We start from the raw sequence: 16,552 nt of genomic DNA on the forward strand, positions 1-16,552 counted from the left end.
GTCTGGAGGTAGTGGCAGAGAGGAGGACGAAGGAAAAAATCAATAAGATCCTGGGAAATCCCTCCCATCCCCTCTATGAGGAGCTGTGGCAGAGGCTTACTCTCCCCAGGTGCAAAACAGAGCAGCTCAGGTGTTCCTTTGTGCCAACAGCCATCAGACTATCAGTCTGTACAACAGTGTGTTTATCTTCTTGTTGTCGATGGTTACTTTCGTTATGCTATCTATCTTTGCTGCTGTGACATCACAAATGTCCTCTCTTGGGGGATCAATAAAGTGTAAACTTATCTTATCTTTCTGTTCAGAAGTTTTCAGTTTTAATTGTCTTAAAGTGCAACAACTTACTATTGACCTGTCCCTTCAAAAGTAACTGGTTAATGGGGACGCAGCCCTGTAAAATACACTTGGTGGCAGAACTGAAACTGAAAAATTCTGAACCACACCTGAAAAATTAAGCAGCAAAACTGAAAAAAAGTGACCACAAAGGTTCAGTCTTTATGGTCGTACTCTCTGAATTCTCTACCACATGAAATGAGGTCTCTACAGCAGTGTCTTCTTTTAAAAGCAGACTAAAAACACATCTTTTTTTCACAAGCTTTTAGTTAGGTTTGCAGGTTAACAGGTAAAACTTTTATTTTAGAATCAGCATCATTATTATTATTATTATTATTATTATTATTCCCTTTTTAATAATAACACCTTCTTATCTCATATGTTTTTATCTTATCTTATGTTTATGAGATGTGTGATCTTTGCCTGTTATTTATTGCTTTTTATCTTGAAGCACATTGAGTCTAATGTCCTTTATAAATAAATTTGACTTGACACAAAAGTTTTATTGTAAGTTAGAAAGAAGAAGTCCTTTCACTTTCAATTCTTTTCTTTTTTTCTTTTTTCTTTTTTCTTTTTTTTTTTTTTTTTTTTTTTTTTTGATGCTGATGAGATTTTGTTCAATTATGTCGACACAAATTGAATCCCATAGAAACCAGATCTTCCAGGTTACCGCCCCTTTCGCTAGGCGATGCAGTGCGCATGCTCGGTGTAGTAGCCGGTTATGGCGGCGGTGTGTGTTTGTCCATGAGGTGCGGGGACGCCTGCCTGCTATCTTGCGGTGTGTGACAGAGCGATCCGAGCGAAGCGCTGCCATGGCTGGAGTGTTTGACATTGATTTGGACCAGCCGGAGGAAAACGTCTCCGATGATGAGAACGAGGAGGTACTTTAAGCCAGAGTTGTCCCGGCAGAAAGTGTGTCTGCACGGCGGCGAGCTGCGAGGCTGCAGGCCTGCTGCAGCCGGAGCTCTCAGGCCTTTTGAGGCAGCGCAGCCTGCTGCGATCATTACTCAGCTGTCACTGCTTCTCTCTTCATGTCTCTCTACGTTAGCTGCTGATCAGTTTGTTAACACGGCCGCGGATAAAAACACAGTGCTGTCATGTCGGGTTGTGTAAACAAAGCCTTACTTGGCAAAAAAAAGCGGCTGCAGGGATAAATGTGGCTCCGTGTGCAACAGTTTATTTTGGCAGGACTGTCACAGAGTGTGTGTGAGTGTGTGTGTCTGTGCACACTGGAGTTTAAACGCACCAGCACCACACTGCTGCGGGTTTACACTGTGAATTTAATATATAATAATAAATCAGAATCTGTTTTATTAGCCAAATATGCAGCATACAGAGAATTTGTTTTGGTTTCTGCTCCCACAAACACAAAGGAGAATAACAATAGAACACGTGAAGTGTAATAATAATGAAATAAACAGAGTAGCACTAAAATTAAATAAAACATTTTAGAATTTAAAATCTTTTTATAGAATGGAATAATAATAGTTTTGAAATGGGATATAAAACTTAAAATATTGACAGTACAAAGAAAATATGGACCAAGAAATGGTGACATGTGCAACAATTAAATGTGACATGTTCAATAAATAATTATATATGTATATGTGTGTGTATATATATATATATATTCACAATAGTAATAATTTAACAATTTGTAAATACAGTTTTATGCAAGTGCCAAGTCTCGGTGTCTAATTACAACAAAACCATAATCACCTGCTATTACTGGAGTAGTACTGAGATTGATACGGTCATTACAATGTGCGACAATTATCACACATACACACACAAACACACACACACATACACACTCAAATACTCTCACTTGAATGGGAAAGTGGTCTCAGACTTTTGGTCCCTACTGTATATACATGTAATACAGGACTTTTAACATCTTTTGGGCTTTTTGCAAGGTTTCTTGCATCATGTTGATGTACATGTTGCATGAATTGGGCAACTATTACACCACTGCAGCTCCTGTTTGTTATTATCACATCACAGCAGTTCTGTGCCTGTGAAGTCAGAACAGGGATATATTTTAGATTAATTTGCTAGACAATATGTATTATATAGTATTAGAATGTCATCTCAAAGTTCATTTACATGTAAATGTCATTAAGATTTTAATTAGCTTGATTCCATATTTAACCTCTGTCATTAGAGTTTTTGCAACAATTTATTTGTATAGAACATTAATTATTATAACACTAGTTAAACAGATGAAAGAAGAGGGAATATAGAAATGTGCTTATGAGATTAAAACTTATTGAGGCTTATTGAATGAACAAAGTAAAAAAATAAAAAGGAAGGAAGCTAAAACAAAAACAAAGTCAATAGATCAAACAGATTTCTGACTCAGTATTGACCACAAGCAACACTTAATGCTCACGTTGTCTTTTCTGCTTTTCCTCTCAGGCACAAATCAATGACATCATGGACCAGTGCAGTGGATTTGAGTTGTAAGTATTGAACGTTACCATCTGTGCTCGCGTTCATGTGATTGAATAAGTGTGAGCACGTATCGAATATGTCTTTGCAGCAACATGGACGACTGTGAGAAGATTGAGATATCGGAGGACAACGTCAATCAGGGGACAGAGAACATCAGACCGGAGTGCTTTGAGCTGCTGCGGGTTCTGGGGAAAGGTGGTTATGGAAAGGTAACGGTGGCGCCCAAGAAGCAGTGAGACGTAAAAATATTTATTCTAACTCTTCATTTGACAAACATGTAATTCACTTTCCTCTCTGTGCAGGTTTTTCAAGTTCGGAAAGTTGTTGGCGCCGCTTCTGGCAAAATATTTGCTATGAAAGTTTTAAAAAAGGTACTTCATCTACTTTATACACAATCCTGCTCGAGTCCCATCAATTAAGAGTGATTGACAGCTGCTTCCTGTTCGTATCATGTGAACATCATTGCACGCTTGTTATTACAAATAAACATTATGGTGCTTCTGTCTGCAAATATTGGCTGTCCTTGAAGCCAGTGGTGGGGTAAGATTTCACTGCTAGTTGGTAGATTGCCATCTGCGTTCCTCTGCTGCAGCCTTAAAACACTCAGCTACACAGCCCCATTAGAGTCCGCTTGATACTCACGCTGCTTCTGCCTTATTGGCTAAAATGACCCCAGTGACACGCTGAAGACCTGCCAGCTTTCAGCCGGTCGTATCGGTCGATCAGTCGCAAAGCGTCAGGAATTTATGTGCAGCGCTGGTGGTTTTGGGATTAAGGCCAGGGCCTGTATTTATGTAGCATCTCAGGGTGGGAAATCAGTCCTAACTTGCCCAAAATTGTCAGAGTGACACATTCGTGGTCCTACATTTTCCTTTAGGAGTGAAAGCAATTCATCAGCAGTCTTATCTGAGGAAATAACTCCTGTCTGCACCACAATTTAGGAGAGCTGCTGGGTTGTTCTAACCTGTTAGGATCTCCTAGCAGGCCAACAGTAATAGGACAAATATGCAATATACATTCCCAGAGCAGTGGAAATATATTATTGGAATTCAAACTTTGATTCAAATGCATTCAGGTTTTGTCCAAGATGCATCTACAAAGAGGAAAATAACTGCTTACAATTTACTCTATATGAATAACAAGGAAATACAGACATAACAGTGATGATTTGAGACTTAACAGCAGCAGTAGCCATTATTTCACCTCACAGGTCTACTTAAATGCACAAATCTCTGCATCACAAATCAGCCATGGTGTCAAGACTTTTCAGGGCCTCTTTGTCATTTGTCATTGAGTCCTTGAACCAAAGGGCTTGTCACAGCCTCGGTCTGCCTGTTGGCACTCCGTCTGTTGTCGTTGTCCCAGCACTCAAAGCTGGGACAACACTGTTGCTGACAGGCTGCTCTTTAGCTTTCTGACAGAAGTGGTTAGCAAACATAAATGGCAGCAGAGAGGGGGGAGGGAACAGGAGGGGCTGTCTGGGCGCATATAAAACATTTTATTTATTGGCAGCATTATAGAAAGTGAATACAAATGTACATTTTATAGCATAGAAGGCTTTGACCTTGTTAAACTTTAGTGTTGCATTTCCTGCTATGAGTTAGTCATAATAAATTTTTCTGCTCTCAGTGGAAGACTTGCTTCTTGACTAATGGTGATATATGCTTTGTCGGGTTGGGGTCGCCAGGCTATGATTGTACGCAACGCCAAGGACACAGCCCACACCAAGGCGGAGAGGAACATCCTGGAAGAGGTGAAGCATCCCTTCATTGTGGATCTCATCTACGCCTTCCAGACGGGAGGGAAGCTGTACCTCATCCTTGAGTACCTGAGTGGTCAGTACAAGAAACGCGCTCACCGAGTGCAAACACACACTTTGAGTCAGTGTGAAATCTTACACATAGATGAGATAAAAACACACTCTTAACTTCTTATAACTTGTCTCCTCCAGAGAGGTCATTTACAGAAGTCAACCTTTAAGGACTAGAGACATTAGCACCCATGTTAACAGTGTGCAACATGTGTTGATCTGTGCAGGAGGAGAGCTGTTCATGCAGCTGGAGAGAGAGGGCATCTTCATGGAGGACACAGCCTGGTGTGTTTTTTTTTTTTGTTTTAAGTATTTTCATGCTGTTATGTGGCTGCTACCAAAAGTAATGTGTGTGATGCAGTTTAATTTGCTGCTGAGTGAACTATATGAAATGTTTTCTTTGTCTGTAGTTTCTACCTGGCAGAGATCTCCATGGCTCTGGGCCACCTGCACCAGAAGGGCATCATCTACAGAGACCTAAAGCCTGAGAACATCATGCTCAACAGCCAAGGTGTGTGAATGTGAAGAAAGCGGCATTTAACTTCTGACATGAGTTCCCCTAAAATCCTGTCTTTTAAACAGCTTTGTACCTTTTTACATTTCCTCGCAGGTCATGTAAAGCTGACAGACTTCGGACTATGTAAAGAGTCCATTCACGACGGCACGGTCACCCACACTTTCTGCGGTACCATTGAATACATGTAAGTCATACTCTCTCATTTTCTTCCTCACTCCTTCACTCACTAGTATCATATGCTCATATACAAATGTGCTCCCTTACACTTGCTCTCAGGGCCCCGGAGATCTTAATGAGGAGCGGACACAACAGAGCGGTGGACTGGTGGAGTTTGGGCGCTCTGATGTATGACATGCTCACAGGAGCGGTCAGTTTGACATTTTACATAAAAATAATGCTGCTTCCCTCTTTATTACTACAAATCACATAAAATATGATTCATGAGATGGCAGCGTTTGAGTGACCCCTCTCTCTCTTCCCGCTGCAGCCACCGTTCACTGGCGAAAACCGAAAAAAGACCATCGACAAAATCTTGAAGTGCAAGCTCAGCCTCCCACCCTACCTCACACAAGAAGCCAGAGATCTCCTGAAACGGGTATCGGATGTTTGTTTTTTACTTTATATTATGTTATGCTTTTATTATTCTAACATTTGACTGCTGGTTATACAGTTGCTGAAGAGAAACGCCTCATCACGACTGGGAGCGGGAGCAGGAGACGCTACAGAGGTGCAGGTGAGGACGTGAATACAGAGATAAAAAAAACACCAGTTCTAATGTTGAGCACTGCTGCATTACACTGCTTTTATATCGGATACCATATAGCTGTTTTTATGTCATATCCCATAGGCTCATCCCTTCTTTCGACACATCAACTGGGAGGATTTGCTGGCTCGGAAAGTGGAGCCTCCCTTCAAACCTTTCCTGGTGAGTATCAGATGTCAAGACCGCAGGGAAGTCTGAAGTGGATGCTACTTAAGCAGCTTTAATTCAAGTGTTTGTTTTTTGTAAGTAAAGCGGGGTTCAATTGCCGTTTCCTGCATACAAATAAACCCAGGCCCATCTCCCGTTTCACACCTCCATCCTGTTAGCTGACACATCTACTCATGTTACTGTGTCCTCACCTTCCTCTGTCCTCACCTGTGTTTGTCTCCTCTCCACCTTTGCAGCAATCAGCCGAAGACGTGAGTCAGTTTGACTCGAAATTCACCAGTCAGACACCCGTGGACAGCCCAGATGACTCAACCCTCAGTGAGAGTGCCAATCAAGCCTTCCTGGTAACTTGATAACCGACTTGCAGTTGCACAGCTCATTTGATATTTCAAATAGGCCGTGACTCTCAATCAGCACACTCTTAAAAAGTTCAAGTTTGAAAAAAGACACCACAGCGGTGTATTTCAACAGCATTTTGTCAGCAGAATTAACTGCTGAAGTTAACTTGGATCACTGTTCTGGTGTAACGCTCACAGTGCAGAACAGAGAAATATAATATATTTGTATTAATAAATATTTTTTCCTCCCACTAGCTCTGCACCAGTAGTACCTGTGTTTCCCACTAATGTTCCCTCTGTGCTCTTACAGGGTTTCACGTATGTCGCTCCATCAGTCCTGGAAAACATCAAAGAAAAGTTCTCATTTGAGCCAAAAATCCGCTCACCTCGACGGATCGTGGGCAGCCCAAGAACACCTCTCAGGTATGTCAGCCAGTCTGCAGCAGGAGCTTCAGAGACAAACACGTCTGTGGTGGAAAAATAATGTTCTTTTGCTTTGTTGCACCCAAGTTTTGTTAGGTATTGTTGACTTAAAGTTTTTTGTAAGTTTACTTCCCAATTCAAATGTAGTGCTTCACTCAGTCTGAGACCAAGAAAATAAGTCAAAGTGTTTATTGTCATATGCAGTTAAAACAGGTTTCTTTGTACAAAGAAATTCTTCCTTTGCTAAAGAAATGAAACCTACAGATTACATATTTGTGATAATGACATATCAACTAAAGCCCCAGTGGATGATGTGCCTTCATCTGTTCTGTGCAGAATACAGAAATGTTTGGCAACCTCAGGTGCTGACTACACCCCTAGCAACAACAGCTTACTGCATATTAAGTACAGAAACTGTAGTTACAGTACATGTTGTCATGACAATAATCATGTTGAGTTTTGGCTTTCTTCATCATGCACATTAATGGTTAAAATTAAGAATTTTGTTCTCCACAAATCTCAGCTCTAGTTACTGGAAAATATAAAAAAAGACAAATATGAAAACAAATCTGCCAAGTTGCTTATTGCTACAAATGCCTCTCTGTGACATCTCCCCTGGTTTCCCTCCCTTCCTCGTCCCCTTTCAGCCCAGTCAAGTTCTCAGCGGGGGACTGCTGGCCCCGGAGTGCCCTCCTCCCCGGCGGAGGACCGAGTGTCCTCCAGTCTCCTCAGGACCAGGCCATGGAGCTGTCCACCCCAGAGCAGATGGACATAACGACCAGCTCCGAGGCCTCGGCCCCTCTTCCCATCCGCCAGCCTGCCGGGATCAACCTGGCTCAGATGAAGCAGCAGGCATATCCAGTCGTGGCCAAACGGCCCGAACATCTACGTATGAACCTATGACCCACCGCGCCTCTTTAGGAGAGTTTATTTCTTGACTCTTTTTTGTTTTTTCTTTCTTTCTTTGTTGATATTTTTTAAGAAACAAAGCAAAAAGATATGAATGCTAGAGACAATGAAAATCAAGAATTGCACATCTGCACACTACATATACTGTCACAGCCTGGAGTTTGTGCGTGGGTCTGGGACTCCAGTGTGCTGCAGTTAAATGCTACCGACTACATCACCATCTCACCACGACACCTCAGGTCTCATGACCTTTTGTCTTCTGACCCCAACTTCCTGAACTGGACTAGTAGGACTGGAAATCTTTTGAGGAGCTACAGCCTTTGTGCAACCTGGAAATCAGAGGCGATAATGTATCACACAGTATGCAAGCAATTTACTCTAAAAAATGCAGTCAGTCTACTGTACAAGACGACGTCCAAAGTGCTTTGTGCTATTTGAATGAGCGCCAGTGAGGAAATTGCTTCCATTGGGAGATTTTGACAGTACTTTTTCTTAGACAATGCTTCCTGGAATGAAATGATATAAATTAGGTTTGTTATCGAAAAAGATCAAATTAATTATCATTGTGAGCAGCGGACAAGCAGAGGTTCTGCTATATAGCTTTATGTCTTATGTTTTACAGAATGGATGCATTAACTGTGCTATACATCGATGATAAATCAGAGAGCGTAAATTAAAAACAGAAAAAACAATGTTGACTTTTTACATTCTTTGGGCGCATTAGTGTTGTGGATGACTTGTGGAATGGCTTATTTGATGTGGGATCCAGCCTTCAATTATCCGCTCTTCAGGCACGCTACACTTTGGGATGTATCACTGGATTAGTTGACACGTCACCAGACATAATTCAGCTTGATGAAATTATAGCGTGACTCACTTTACCATCAACACCCCCAAAACATCAAACTGATCTCGGTGCTGCTCTGTGTGACCCCTGCCCCCCCCCCCCTACCCCCACCCCTCAGGAGTCTGCGGGCCCTGGTGGTGGGACATCAGACCCCATCTGACCCCCCTCCCCCCAACCCCCACCCCCCGGGAGTGAATTCATAATGGAGACTGTGTCGCCAGTTGATCTGGACACCGTCTGCAGTTGTGGGGTTTAATGCTCCATAAACTTGGGGCAACATTTACAGCCTCTTGCATCAGCGCTCACTTGTTTAGGAGGGAATTTTTAGAATTCCTGAAAAGCAAGAAAAATTATAATAAAATTTAAAAAATACAAAGTGCGTCGTGTCTTCTGTGTGTGACAATCATCTATACTTAAAGAAAAAAATGATGAGACCTCGGAAGTGTGCATATGTATATACATATTTTTTTTATTACATATAAGATTTGTTTCAAATCTAAATATTGCATCCTATGAATGTCAAAATTCATCACGTTCATCATCAGAACATTACGGAGCTGCTAGCATATTTAAATTTCTCACTGTCTCATCGCCATGTGCTGTCGTTTTCTTTGATGATTGGGGAATTGGAATAATTGTAAACAAAAATTGTGCAAAGCAAAATAAAAAAAATCACTAATTTACATAAAACAAAATGGCTTTTTTTAAAATAAATGTGATTTATAGGTCATGAGGTAATGTTGAAATAACGACATGTTCTGTCACTGAAATAACAAGTAGTTCACCACCAACTAAATGCTAGTTTAAAGGACTAAATAAACAATCTGAAATGTCAGTCTAAAATATAAAAACACTAAAGCACTTTACACACATCTACAGTTGTGTTTGTTGAAGAAAATCAAACCAAACATGGTGTCTTCTAGCAAAAAGGCTCTCAAGATGAATTTTGTCATATAACAGAAATGTGGCATAAATCAAAAGTTGCACTTAACATCACAGCAAAAAAAAAAAGGAAGTGAAGAAGCTGCTCACAGTGTGTGAGTTTAATGTACAGTTTAAGAGACTTTTGTGCATTTCAATGGAAAATAACTTCTACTACAGTAATCCAAATATGGTTGACCTTTTACCTGTGGTTTACAAAGTAAGCCTAAGAAATCAGAACATCAGTTAAAATGTGTCTCATCCTCTTCTGATAAGACAATGTGAACATGAAGTGAGAACAGCTTACATGAACCCTGATTGTGTACTTCAACATTTTACATTTGACAGAGCAGTTCCATCTTCAATGCTGGCTTTAGAGAAAATACTGCAACATTCAGTTTTATGTACAATATGCAAAACACAAGCCAGGATTTTACTTATCAAGTGTCTCACCAAGGCTGCTGGTCCAGGATCAGTTGTGGGAAAATCAATCAGTGTTATTATTATTATTTTTTTTTACAGGCCACTCAAAGTCCCAAAATCCCCAAATCCACTTTCTACATGTACTGTATATTTAGTGATCATCACCCTGAAACCTGAAAGTAGATAAACGTATCGTCAGCTAAAAACTTACTGGTGGCTGGTGTTGATGTCCCACTCAGATGGTGTCCTTGATCAACAATACAGATCATGACAGACTTTGTGGATGTTTAAGTGTCTAACTTAGGACTCCTGTAATAAATTGTCGCATTAACATAATAATAAAAAATAAAGCATCCATAAAACTTTGGAATATAATAAATAGGAAACCCTACTTGTGCATGGCTGAAAAAAGAAATATGCTGAATAACAAAACAACCAAAAGTAAATTGTTATCAGTGGATATTTTGATCATCAGTAGTTTTGTTCTTGCAACTTTAAAATAACTCCTCTTCCAGACCCTTTTAATAACCGAGATGTTCCGAAAGCTGCCAGTAAGTTGTCCACTATTGCTATTTAAGATCTGAATTGGTCCTGTAATGGGGAAAACTGATCAGATTTCAGGAGAAAATCTGGAAAAATAAAGACATTTGCAAAGTTACTCCAACAAAAAGCATTTCATATTTTAGACAAAAGAACATCAGTTCATTCAACCATTGTTGAGGTTTTAGAATATGTATAACACGCTGTGCAAATTTAAGTCTTCATAAGGAATGTGAACTCAGCTTGATACTCTGTAGTTTGAGAAATAACTGAAATGATAGCAGTCGTGCTGTTTTGTGTAATCTACAAAACTACTGTATATTAGTGTACTGTATATTGTAAGACCGGTGCTACTCATCAAATTCAACTGTTGCATTTATAAGTTGTCAAAAAGTTCCCTAACTCAATGATTTAATTACAGCTCAAACTAGCTTTGAAATGTTGTTGCCGGATGTCTTCAAATTCAAGCTAAACAAGGCACAAAGATGAAAAAATTACATTTAAATAATGATTTTAAAAAGAACATTGATTTAGATTTGAGTCAAACAGCAATCAAAGTTAATCTCCAAACTGGGTTTAACAAACTCAGATTACCAGATGGGTTGAGTTAAACAGCATCGGGGTAGTTAAAATAGTTTGAGCTAAGAGCACAAAATATCTCAACCTGAAAGTAATTCTTAGTACATCTTATTATATACTGTATAAATACTCCTGTTACATCAGCCAAAATATCAAAGTGAATAGTAGGTGTATGTAATCTTCAAAAAAAAGAAAATACAGTTAGTAAAAAGACGTGCATTTCTACATTTTACCTGTCTTTTCCCTTTAGTATCATTTATTATGGAATAATAAAGAATAAACATTTTTCAAGATTTCTGGATACTGGAGGACTCAAATTGCAAGAGGGTTTTTTTTGCTGCCATTTTAATCTTTAGATGATCAAATGCAACAAACCCAACCATCTCGCCATCTGTGCAGGTTAAAACAAAGTCAGAGAATAATTTATAAGTGCTATTTGACCCAGCTCTGGTTTGGTTACGCTATTTAAAGCAGTATGGTTTCAGAGCAAAAAAAAAAACCATATTAAAATATTCTACAGAAGTTCTTAACTAATATGAACAGTTGTTTCAGTTTTCTGAAGGACACTGTTACAGTCAGCACAAGTGATGATGAGGGATTTTTACCTCCACAGAAGACAAAGATGGTATATTTCTTCAGATTTATGTTTTCCAAGGTGACAGAAGTGAGAAAGAGCGAGTGTTTTCTGAATGTAGCAGCTAAAGCAGGACTGGATGGATGAAGATGGAGATACAGTTTGTCCAAGTACCGAGCTGTTTTTGGAGCAGAATATGTAGAGGTGCAACAAAAAGAGTCTGTGGTACTGATGAGAAGAGCGTCCTCACTGATTAATTCTGCACCGCCATGCAGCGGGGCTCTGGTCCTGCAGCCTTCTCATTTTCTTCCCTAACCACACCCACCAGGCTAAGCCAATCACAACACACACCACCGACTCCACGTAGTAGCCGTCCAATGTTGTCACGCACGCGCCGCCCTCCTTGACGCACAGCTGGAGATGGGAACAGGGACAAAGGAGTCAGTTTACACTTTCTAGGCGATTCAATCTGGCACATACTCCCTCACTCTTGTCCCAACTTACCCCCGCCTCCTCTGGGGAGCCACAGCTTTGCCCCACAGCTCCCTGGCACTCCTTGGAGGTCAGTGGATCCACCATCCACAGAGCCAAGGTGGAGGGCCAGTTTCCTCCTAGGTTAGTGACCGTGTTCAGCAGCGTCATGTAGGTCCCGCCAATGAGTGGGTCGCTCACTTTGGCGTGGAAGGCCATGCAGGCCACGTACATACTGTACAGTGCCACCTGGGTGCCAGAAACATGAGAAACTTCTGTTAAAGCTCCACAATTCTCAAACTTGCCATAAATTTCTCACTTTGTTGTTATCGCTTTATTGTCTGATGGCAATAATCTGAGATGAAGAAAAAAATATGCAGTACAATCAACTATTCCTTGGCCCCAGAAAACACGTCTCTGTTAAAAATGTGTTTCATGCGGCACCCTGGTGGCTTTGTCGTTCCCCATCTCTGCCCTTGTTTCCTGTCGTCTCTCTTTTGTCAACTCTCTCATAAAGGCATAAAATATTCAAACAAAAACAACTTTAAAAAAGTTTTTCATATCCTACTGAAAGACAAACAAACAGATCTCAACTTAATCTCCCTCATATAAAAAAAAAGAAAAGGCCCTGATTTTTAAGTATTCCTCTGCTGCACAGTGACATCTGGGGGCAGAGATAGGAAATGAGATTCTGTTGATAGAGGAAAAAGAAAATCCTCTCAATACTTGTTGGCTGATATGTACCTGTTTAAGACTAAGTAACTGTAATAAATTGGACATTATACTTAAAAATGAAACAGACATATTGTGATAAACCTGTCAATAGTTTACATAGATCATTTTTGTTCATGTGCAGAGGGTTAAATGATCTGTCTTTCAGGCAGTTTGCTCCAATCTGTATGTTGCTAAGATCCTGTCAATTTGAATAAATGTGCTCAGAAAAACAAGATAGTAAAGAAAAGTACAGAAATTCCAAACCTGATGCACTGCGTAGCTAAGCAGCACTATGCCATAGTAATAAACAGGGAACCCCCCCTCTTGTTTTACACTCGGGGTCCACCACACCAGCAGAGCGTACTCCAGTCCTATGATCAACCTGCAACCACACAGCAACAATGTGTAAGCTTTCAGTTTATTCAGCGTGTGTATGTGTGTGAGTTTATGTGCCTGTATGTATTACAACCTAAAAGGAAAGGCCTTGTAGAACACATCCAGAGGTCTGGGCCCTGCTGTGTATTTACTGATGACCACTGGTAGAAGGATCTGAAGAGGCACCATGGGCACTGCCAGCAATGCCAACTGCTCCTTGGGAACTCCGGCCTCCACCAGCTTCAGACCTGTCACCGCATCTGCTGCAGAGAAGCCCATCTGAAACACAAAATATTCATGTTAAGTGTATCACTTTCAAGGTATATATTTCAAAAGGTACCAAATACTTATCAAGTGAAGGTTACATACTTTAGCAGTGAGAAGCAGGACACAGAAGGTGAAGACCGTGGGCATATTGATAATAGAGAACAGCAAATTGTAGGTTTCCATGACACCCTTTGTCTCCTCCTGGACTCTCCTCCTCCCTCTGCCATGTTCATTCTCCCTTTTAAAGACAGCTACCAGCGTTGTGGAAACCAGGAACACCATTCCCCAAAAAAACAAGAAGTCTGCAGCAGAAGAAGAGAACGAATTGGATATGAAGGTTTCATTCTGCAGTCATAATGCAAATTTCAAATTGATCTGATGAACTTTCTCAAAAATGATTGACCACATTGCCTCAAAAATGATCACAAAATTACTATTTATCTTGTAAATCAGGGATGGGTGGAGGGGGGGGTTCTCCACTGAGATACCTGGCAAGGTGACGATGCCCGTGTCTTTGGGCTCTATTCTGAGGTATTTGTTGCAGAAGTCAGCAGACTCCAGAGCCAGAAAGAGAACATTCCCCAGGAAGTAGCCAGCTGTCTGTCCAACGGAGTTACATGTAGATGCGTAGCCCACATTCTGTCTGGATAACATAGTCAGAGCCCAGCCATCCACAGCTATGTCCTTGGAGGAAGAGAGGGAAGAGCCATGAGATGATTAGAGAGAAACCATCTCTCTACCTGAATGTATTGATCTTTCTGAAAATGTGTTTGTGTCACAGTGTCTACGGATGCCTACCTGTGTGGCTGCCAGAAACGCTAGCATAAAGAAGACTGCAGTAAGTGTCACCACCTTTGGTCCTCCCTCACTCTGCAGCAGTGAGTTAACCGTTACAGACAGGTAGAGCATGAAGAGGCCCAGCAGGTACTGTGTGGGCACCAGCCATGACTTCCTGCAGAAGCAGGCGGGAGATGGAGAGTGGCATTGAGATTATCAGGAAAAAAAAATGTCCATACAGACTAAATCATTAGCAAAAACAGTGTACAGGTGTCCTTCTTACCTTCTGCCAAACCTGCTGAAGTAGAGCGCATCCACCAGTGGGGCCCAAAGAAGCTTGAGACTAAATGGCCAAAAGACAAAGCTGAAGAAGGCCTGGTCTTTGTAGCTGACACTCTTACTCTGTAAGATCAGAGGGATGCTTCCAGCCAGTCCCAGAGGAATCCCCTGCAGCACGTAGAGGAACAGAAGGAGCAACACGTTCCCCAACTCGCCCCGAATCCCAGGCTGGACTCTGCGGTGCCTCCTGTCCTCTGAGTCCGACCCTCTGATAAGACCCTCTGCTTCATCGTCTACTTCTGGCTCAGAGGCACTCATGTCTCCCCTGTCAATGTCCCTCATGTTTTCAGGAGGGAGGGGAGCACCTGCCGGCTTCCTCTGCCGCCCGTTCTTATGCGTGATCAAATCTGGGTGCTCCATGTTGGAGCAGTGGGCATCAAACCTGCTGTGCCCTCAGCAAATCTGCAGAGGAGGATAAAAGGGAACTCTTGAAACAGAAAGAGGTTAAACTGACTGCTGACTACCTGCACAATCACAGTGATGGAAATACAATATACAAATGGAAAGAAAGTATAATGCACAATACAATAATGAATACACAGGTTTGTGTCATTCTGATCTTGCAGCTGCAAACAGCAAACAGTACAAGTGAAAAGACATTCAGTGAGCTACAAGCAGCAAAACACTGACAGTACTTGTTTTCTTGTTCATCCATACAAACAGCTGACCGAGTTGCCCCTTTGCCTGGTTCCTTGAATACATACAGTAAAGACTGTGTGGACACTCTACAGCCCAGTCTGTGTAACACAGGGGGGAATGGAGCACATACAGGCAGAAAACATGCAATCATTTTGAAAAGATATGAAAAATTGTGCTTTAAAATCAATGCCATGGTGACAGGTGAAAGTGAAAATGCCACGATTATTTTGATTGAAATTGAGGGCCCATAATTTATAATACTTTGTAGTTTATATACTATAGACAAGGAAAAGAGACAAACTGTCTGCAGTGTGTCCACACTTGCTGAAAGCATCACTATTTGGCAAGATTAATCAATTAAGTGACGTCAACTGAAGTTAGCAGCTGTCACATTAACATTCAAGACATCCTCGCTTAAAAAGACTCTTTAAAAAAAAAACAGCAGGCAAATAAGGGAAAATACAAAGCATATGCATGAGATGAAAAAACGATAGTGAAATCACATAAGCCATGTATGAGCGCATGCATACCTGGTGACGATGACAGTAAAAGCAACAACATGCCAATTCAAACAGCAGAAATCAAACGGCTGAATTACTGAACAATCAAAGCGAAATCGATTTGACTCTATGTTTATTCAAACGAGAACTGATGGCTTTTTATTAACGGAGAGAAACACGAGAAAGTGACTACCGTTTGACTTAAAAAAAACTGGTTACATCGGTGAAAATCAACACAGGAGAATCAGGAAGTGCCGCGTGTGTAACGTGTAAATCCGTCCGGCGCGTACGGCTGACGTGTTAAAATACAACTGAATGGAGTTCCGCTTCAGTGCAAACTAACAAGCCCGCTGGTTTTATCATTGCTTATTTGTGTAATGATCTTAGTTTATATTACATTACATGTTCTTTGGCTTTCACAATTTGTTTCCCTATAGGAAACATTTTAGGACGATTCTGAGAGCCCTTGACTAACAGGGCCCCCCCAAATATATTAGAACATTAGGTACACTAATTTCAATATTAAATTATTAACCTATCATCATTAATAGGATCATTTATTTACTACTTACTAATAAAACTGACGGTTTAACTGCAGGGGATCAGTGGGAATTTCTTTTTTTATTAATAGGAAAAAAAGAAAAATGATTAAATCCTTTCCAATGATAAGAATTGGTGGTATGCTCAGTTGGTTTGTATACTTCAAAAATCTGCTGCTGATTTTATTCTTTTGTTTGTTATATATCATTCTATAGATGATAATGTTAATTTATTTTAATTGAAGAGGTTAATGTATGTTTAAGTTATATTTAAGTTAGGTCTTTAGCATGTTTCTTATAGAGGGTATCAGTCTTGCATCAAATAGTGAATTCCA

General features: G+C 40.7%; 2 protein-coding genes across 4 annotated transcripts; one reads left to right on the forward strand and one right to left on the reverse strand.

Annotated features, from left to right (window-relative positions):
- The first annotated feature begins 938 nt into the window (after positions 1–938).
- LOC137185886 (ribosomal protein S6 kinase beta-1-like) lies at positions 939–8,404 on the forward strand. The gene is made up of 15 exons (XM_067594399.1): positions 939–1,211; positions 2,749–2,792; positions 2,873–2,993; positions 3,087–3,155; positions 4,472–4,619; positions 4,822–4,879; positions 5,005–5,105; positions 5,205–5,295; positions 5,388–5,478; positions 5,599–5,706; positions 5,782–5,844; positions 5,959–6,036; positions 6,279–6,386; positions 6,691–6,803; positions 7,451–8,404. The coding sequence occupies exons 1-15, from the start codon at positions 954–956 to the stop codon at positions 7,704–7,706; spliced, it is 1,707 nt and encodes a 568-aa protein (XP_067450500.1). The 5' UTR covers positions 939–953; the 3' UTR covers positions 7,707–8,404.
- Positions 8,405–9,986: 1,582 nt separating this feature from the next.
- Positions 9,987–15,972, reverse strand: slc33a1 (solute carrier family 33 member 1). Of its 3 annotated transcripts, XM_067594401.1 has the most exons (10): positions 15,709–15,953; positions 15,175–15,276; positions 14,484–14,941; positions 14,222–14,375; positions 13,912–14,107; positions 13,526–13,725; positions 13,251–13,435; positions 13,046–13,163; positions 12,101–12,316; positions 9,987–12,010 (listed from the first exon to the last, which is right to left on the reverse strand). In XM_067594401.1, exons 3-10 carry the CDS (start codon positions 14,897–14,899, stop codon positions 11,843–11,845), a joined length of 1,653 nt encoding a protein of 550 aa, XP_067450502.1. In that variant the 5' UTR covers positions 14,900–14,941; positions 15,175–15,276; positions 15,709–15,953; the 3' UTR covers positions 9,987–11,842. The 3 variants fall into 3 exon arrangements, with proteins under 3 accessions (XP_067450502.1, XP_067450503.1, XP_067450501.1); XM_067594402.1 differs by lacking the exon at positions 15,175–15,276 and having other exon boundaries at positions 15,872–15,972; XM_067594400.1 differs by lacking the exon at positions 15,175–15,276.
- Positions 15,973–16,552: the final 580 nt, after the last annotated feature.

Source organism: Thunnus thynnus, chromosome 7 (assembly GCF_963924715.1).
Source record: "Thunnus thynnus chromosome 7, fThuThy2.1, whole genome shotgun sequence".
NCBI lineage: Eukaryota > Metazoa > Chordata > Actinopteri > Scombriformes > Scombridae > Thunnus > Thunnus thynnus.

Bases quoted from the DNA above. Each gene is read 5' to 3' on its own strand.
- slc33a1 (XM_067594402.1), bottom strand. From the start codon at position 14,899: ATGGAGCACCCAGATTTGATCACGCATAAGAACGGGCGGCAGAGGAAG. The intron at 14,376-14,483 runs GTAAGAAGGACA...CTGCTTCTGCAG, and splicing joins TTCAGCAGGTTTGGCAGAAG to GAAGTCATGGCTGGTGCCCA. The intron at 12,011-12,100 runs GTAAGTTGGGAC...TCCCATCTCCAG, and splicing joins GCTCCCCAGAGGAGGCGGGG to CTGTGCGTCAAGGAGGGCGG.
- LOC137185886 (XM_067594399.1), top strand. From the start codon at position 954: ATGTCGACACAAATTGAATCCCATAGAAACCAGATCTTCCAGGTTACC. The intron at 4,620-4,821 runs GTCAGTACAAGA...TGATCTGTGCAG, and splicing joins CATCCTTGAGTACCTGAGTG to GAGGAGAGCTGTTCATGCAG. The intron at 5,845-5,958 runs GTGAGGACGTGA...CATATCCCATAG, and splicing joins GAGACGCTACAGAGGTGCAG to GCTCATCCCTTCTTTCGACA.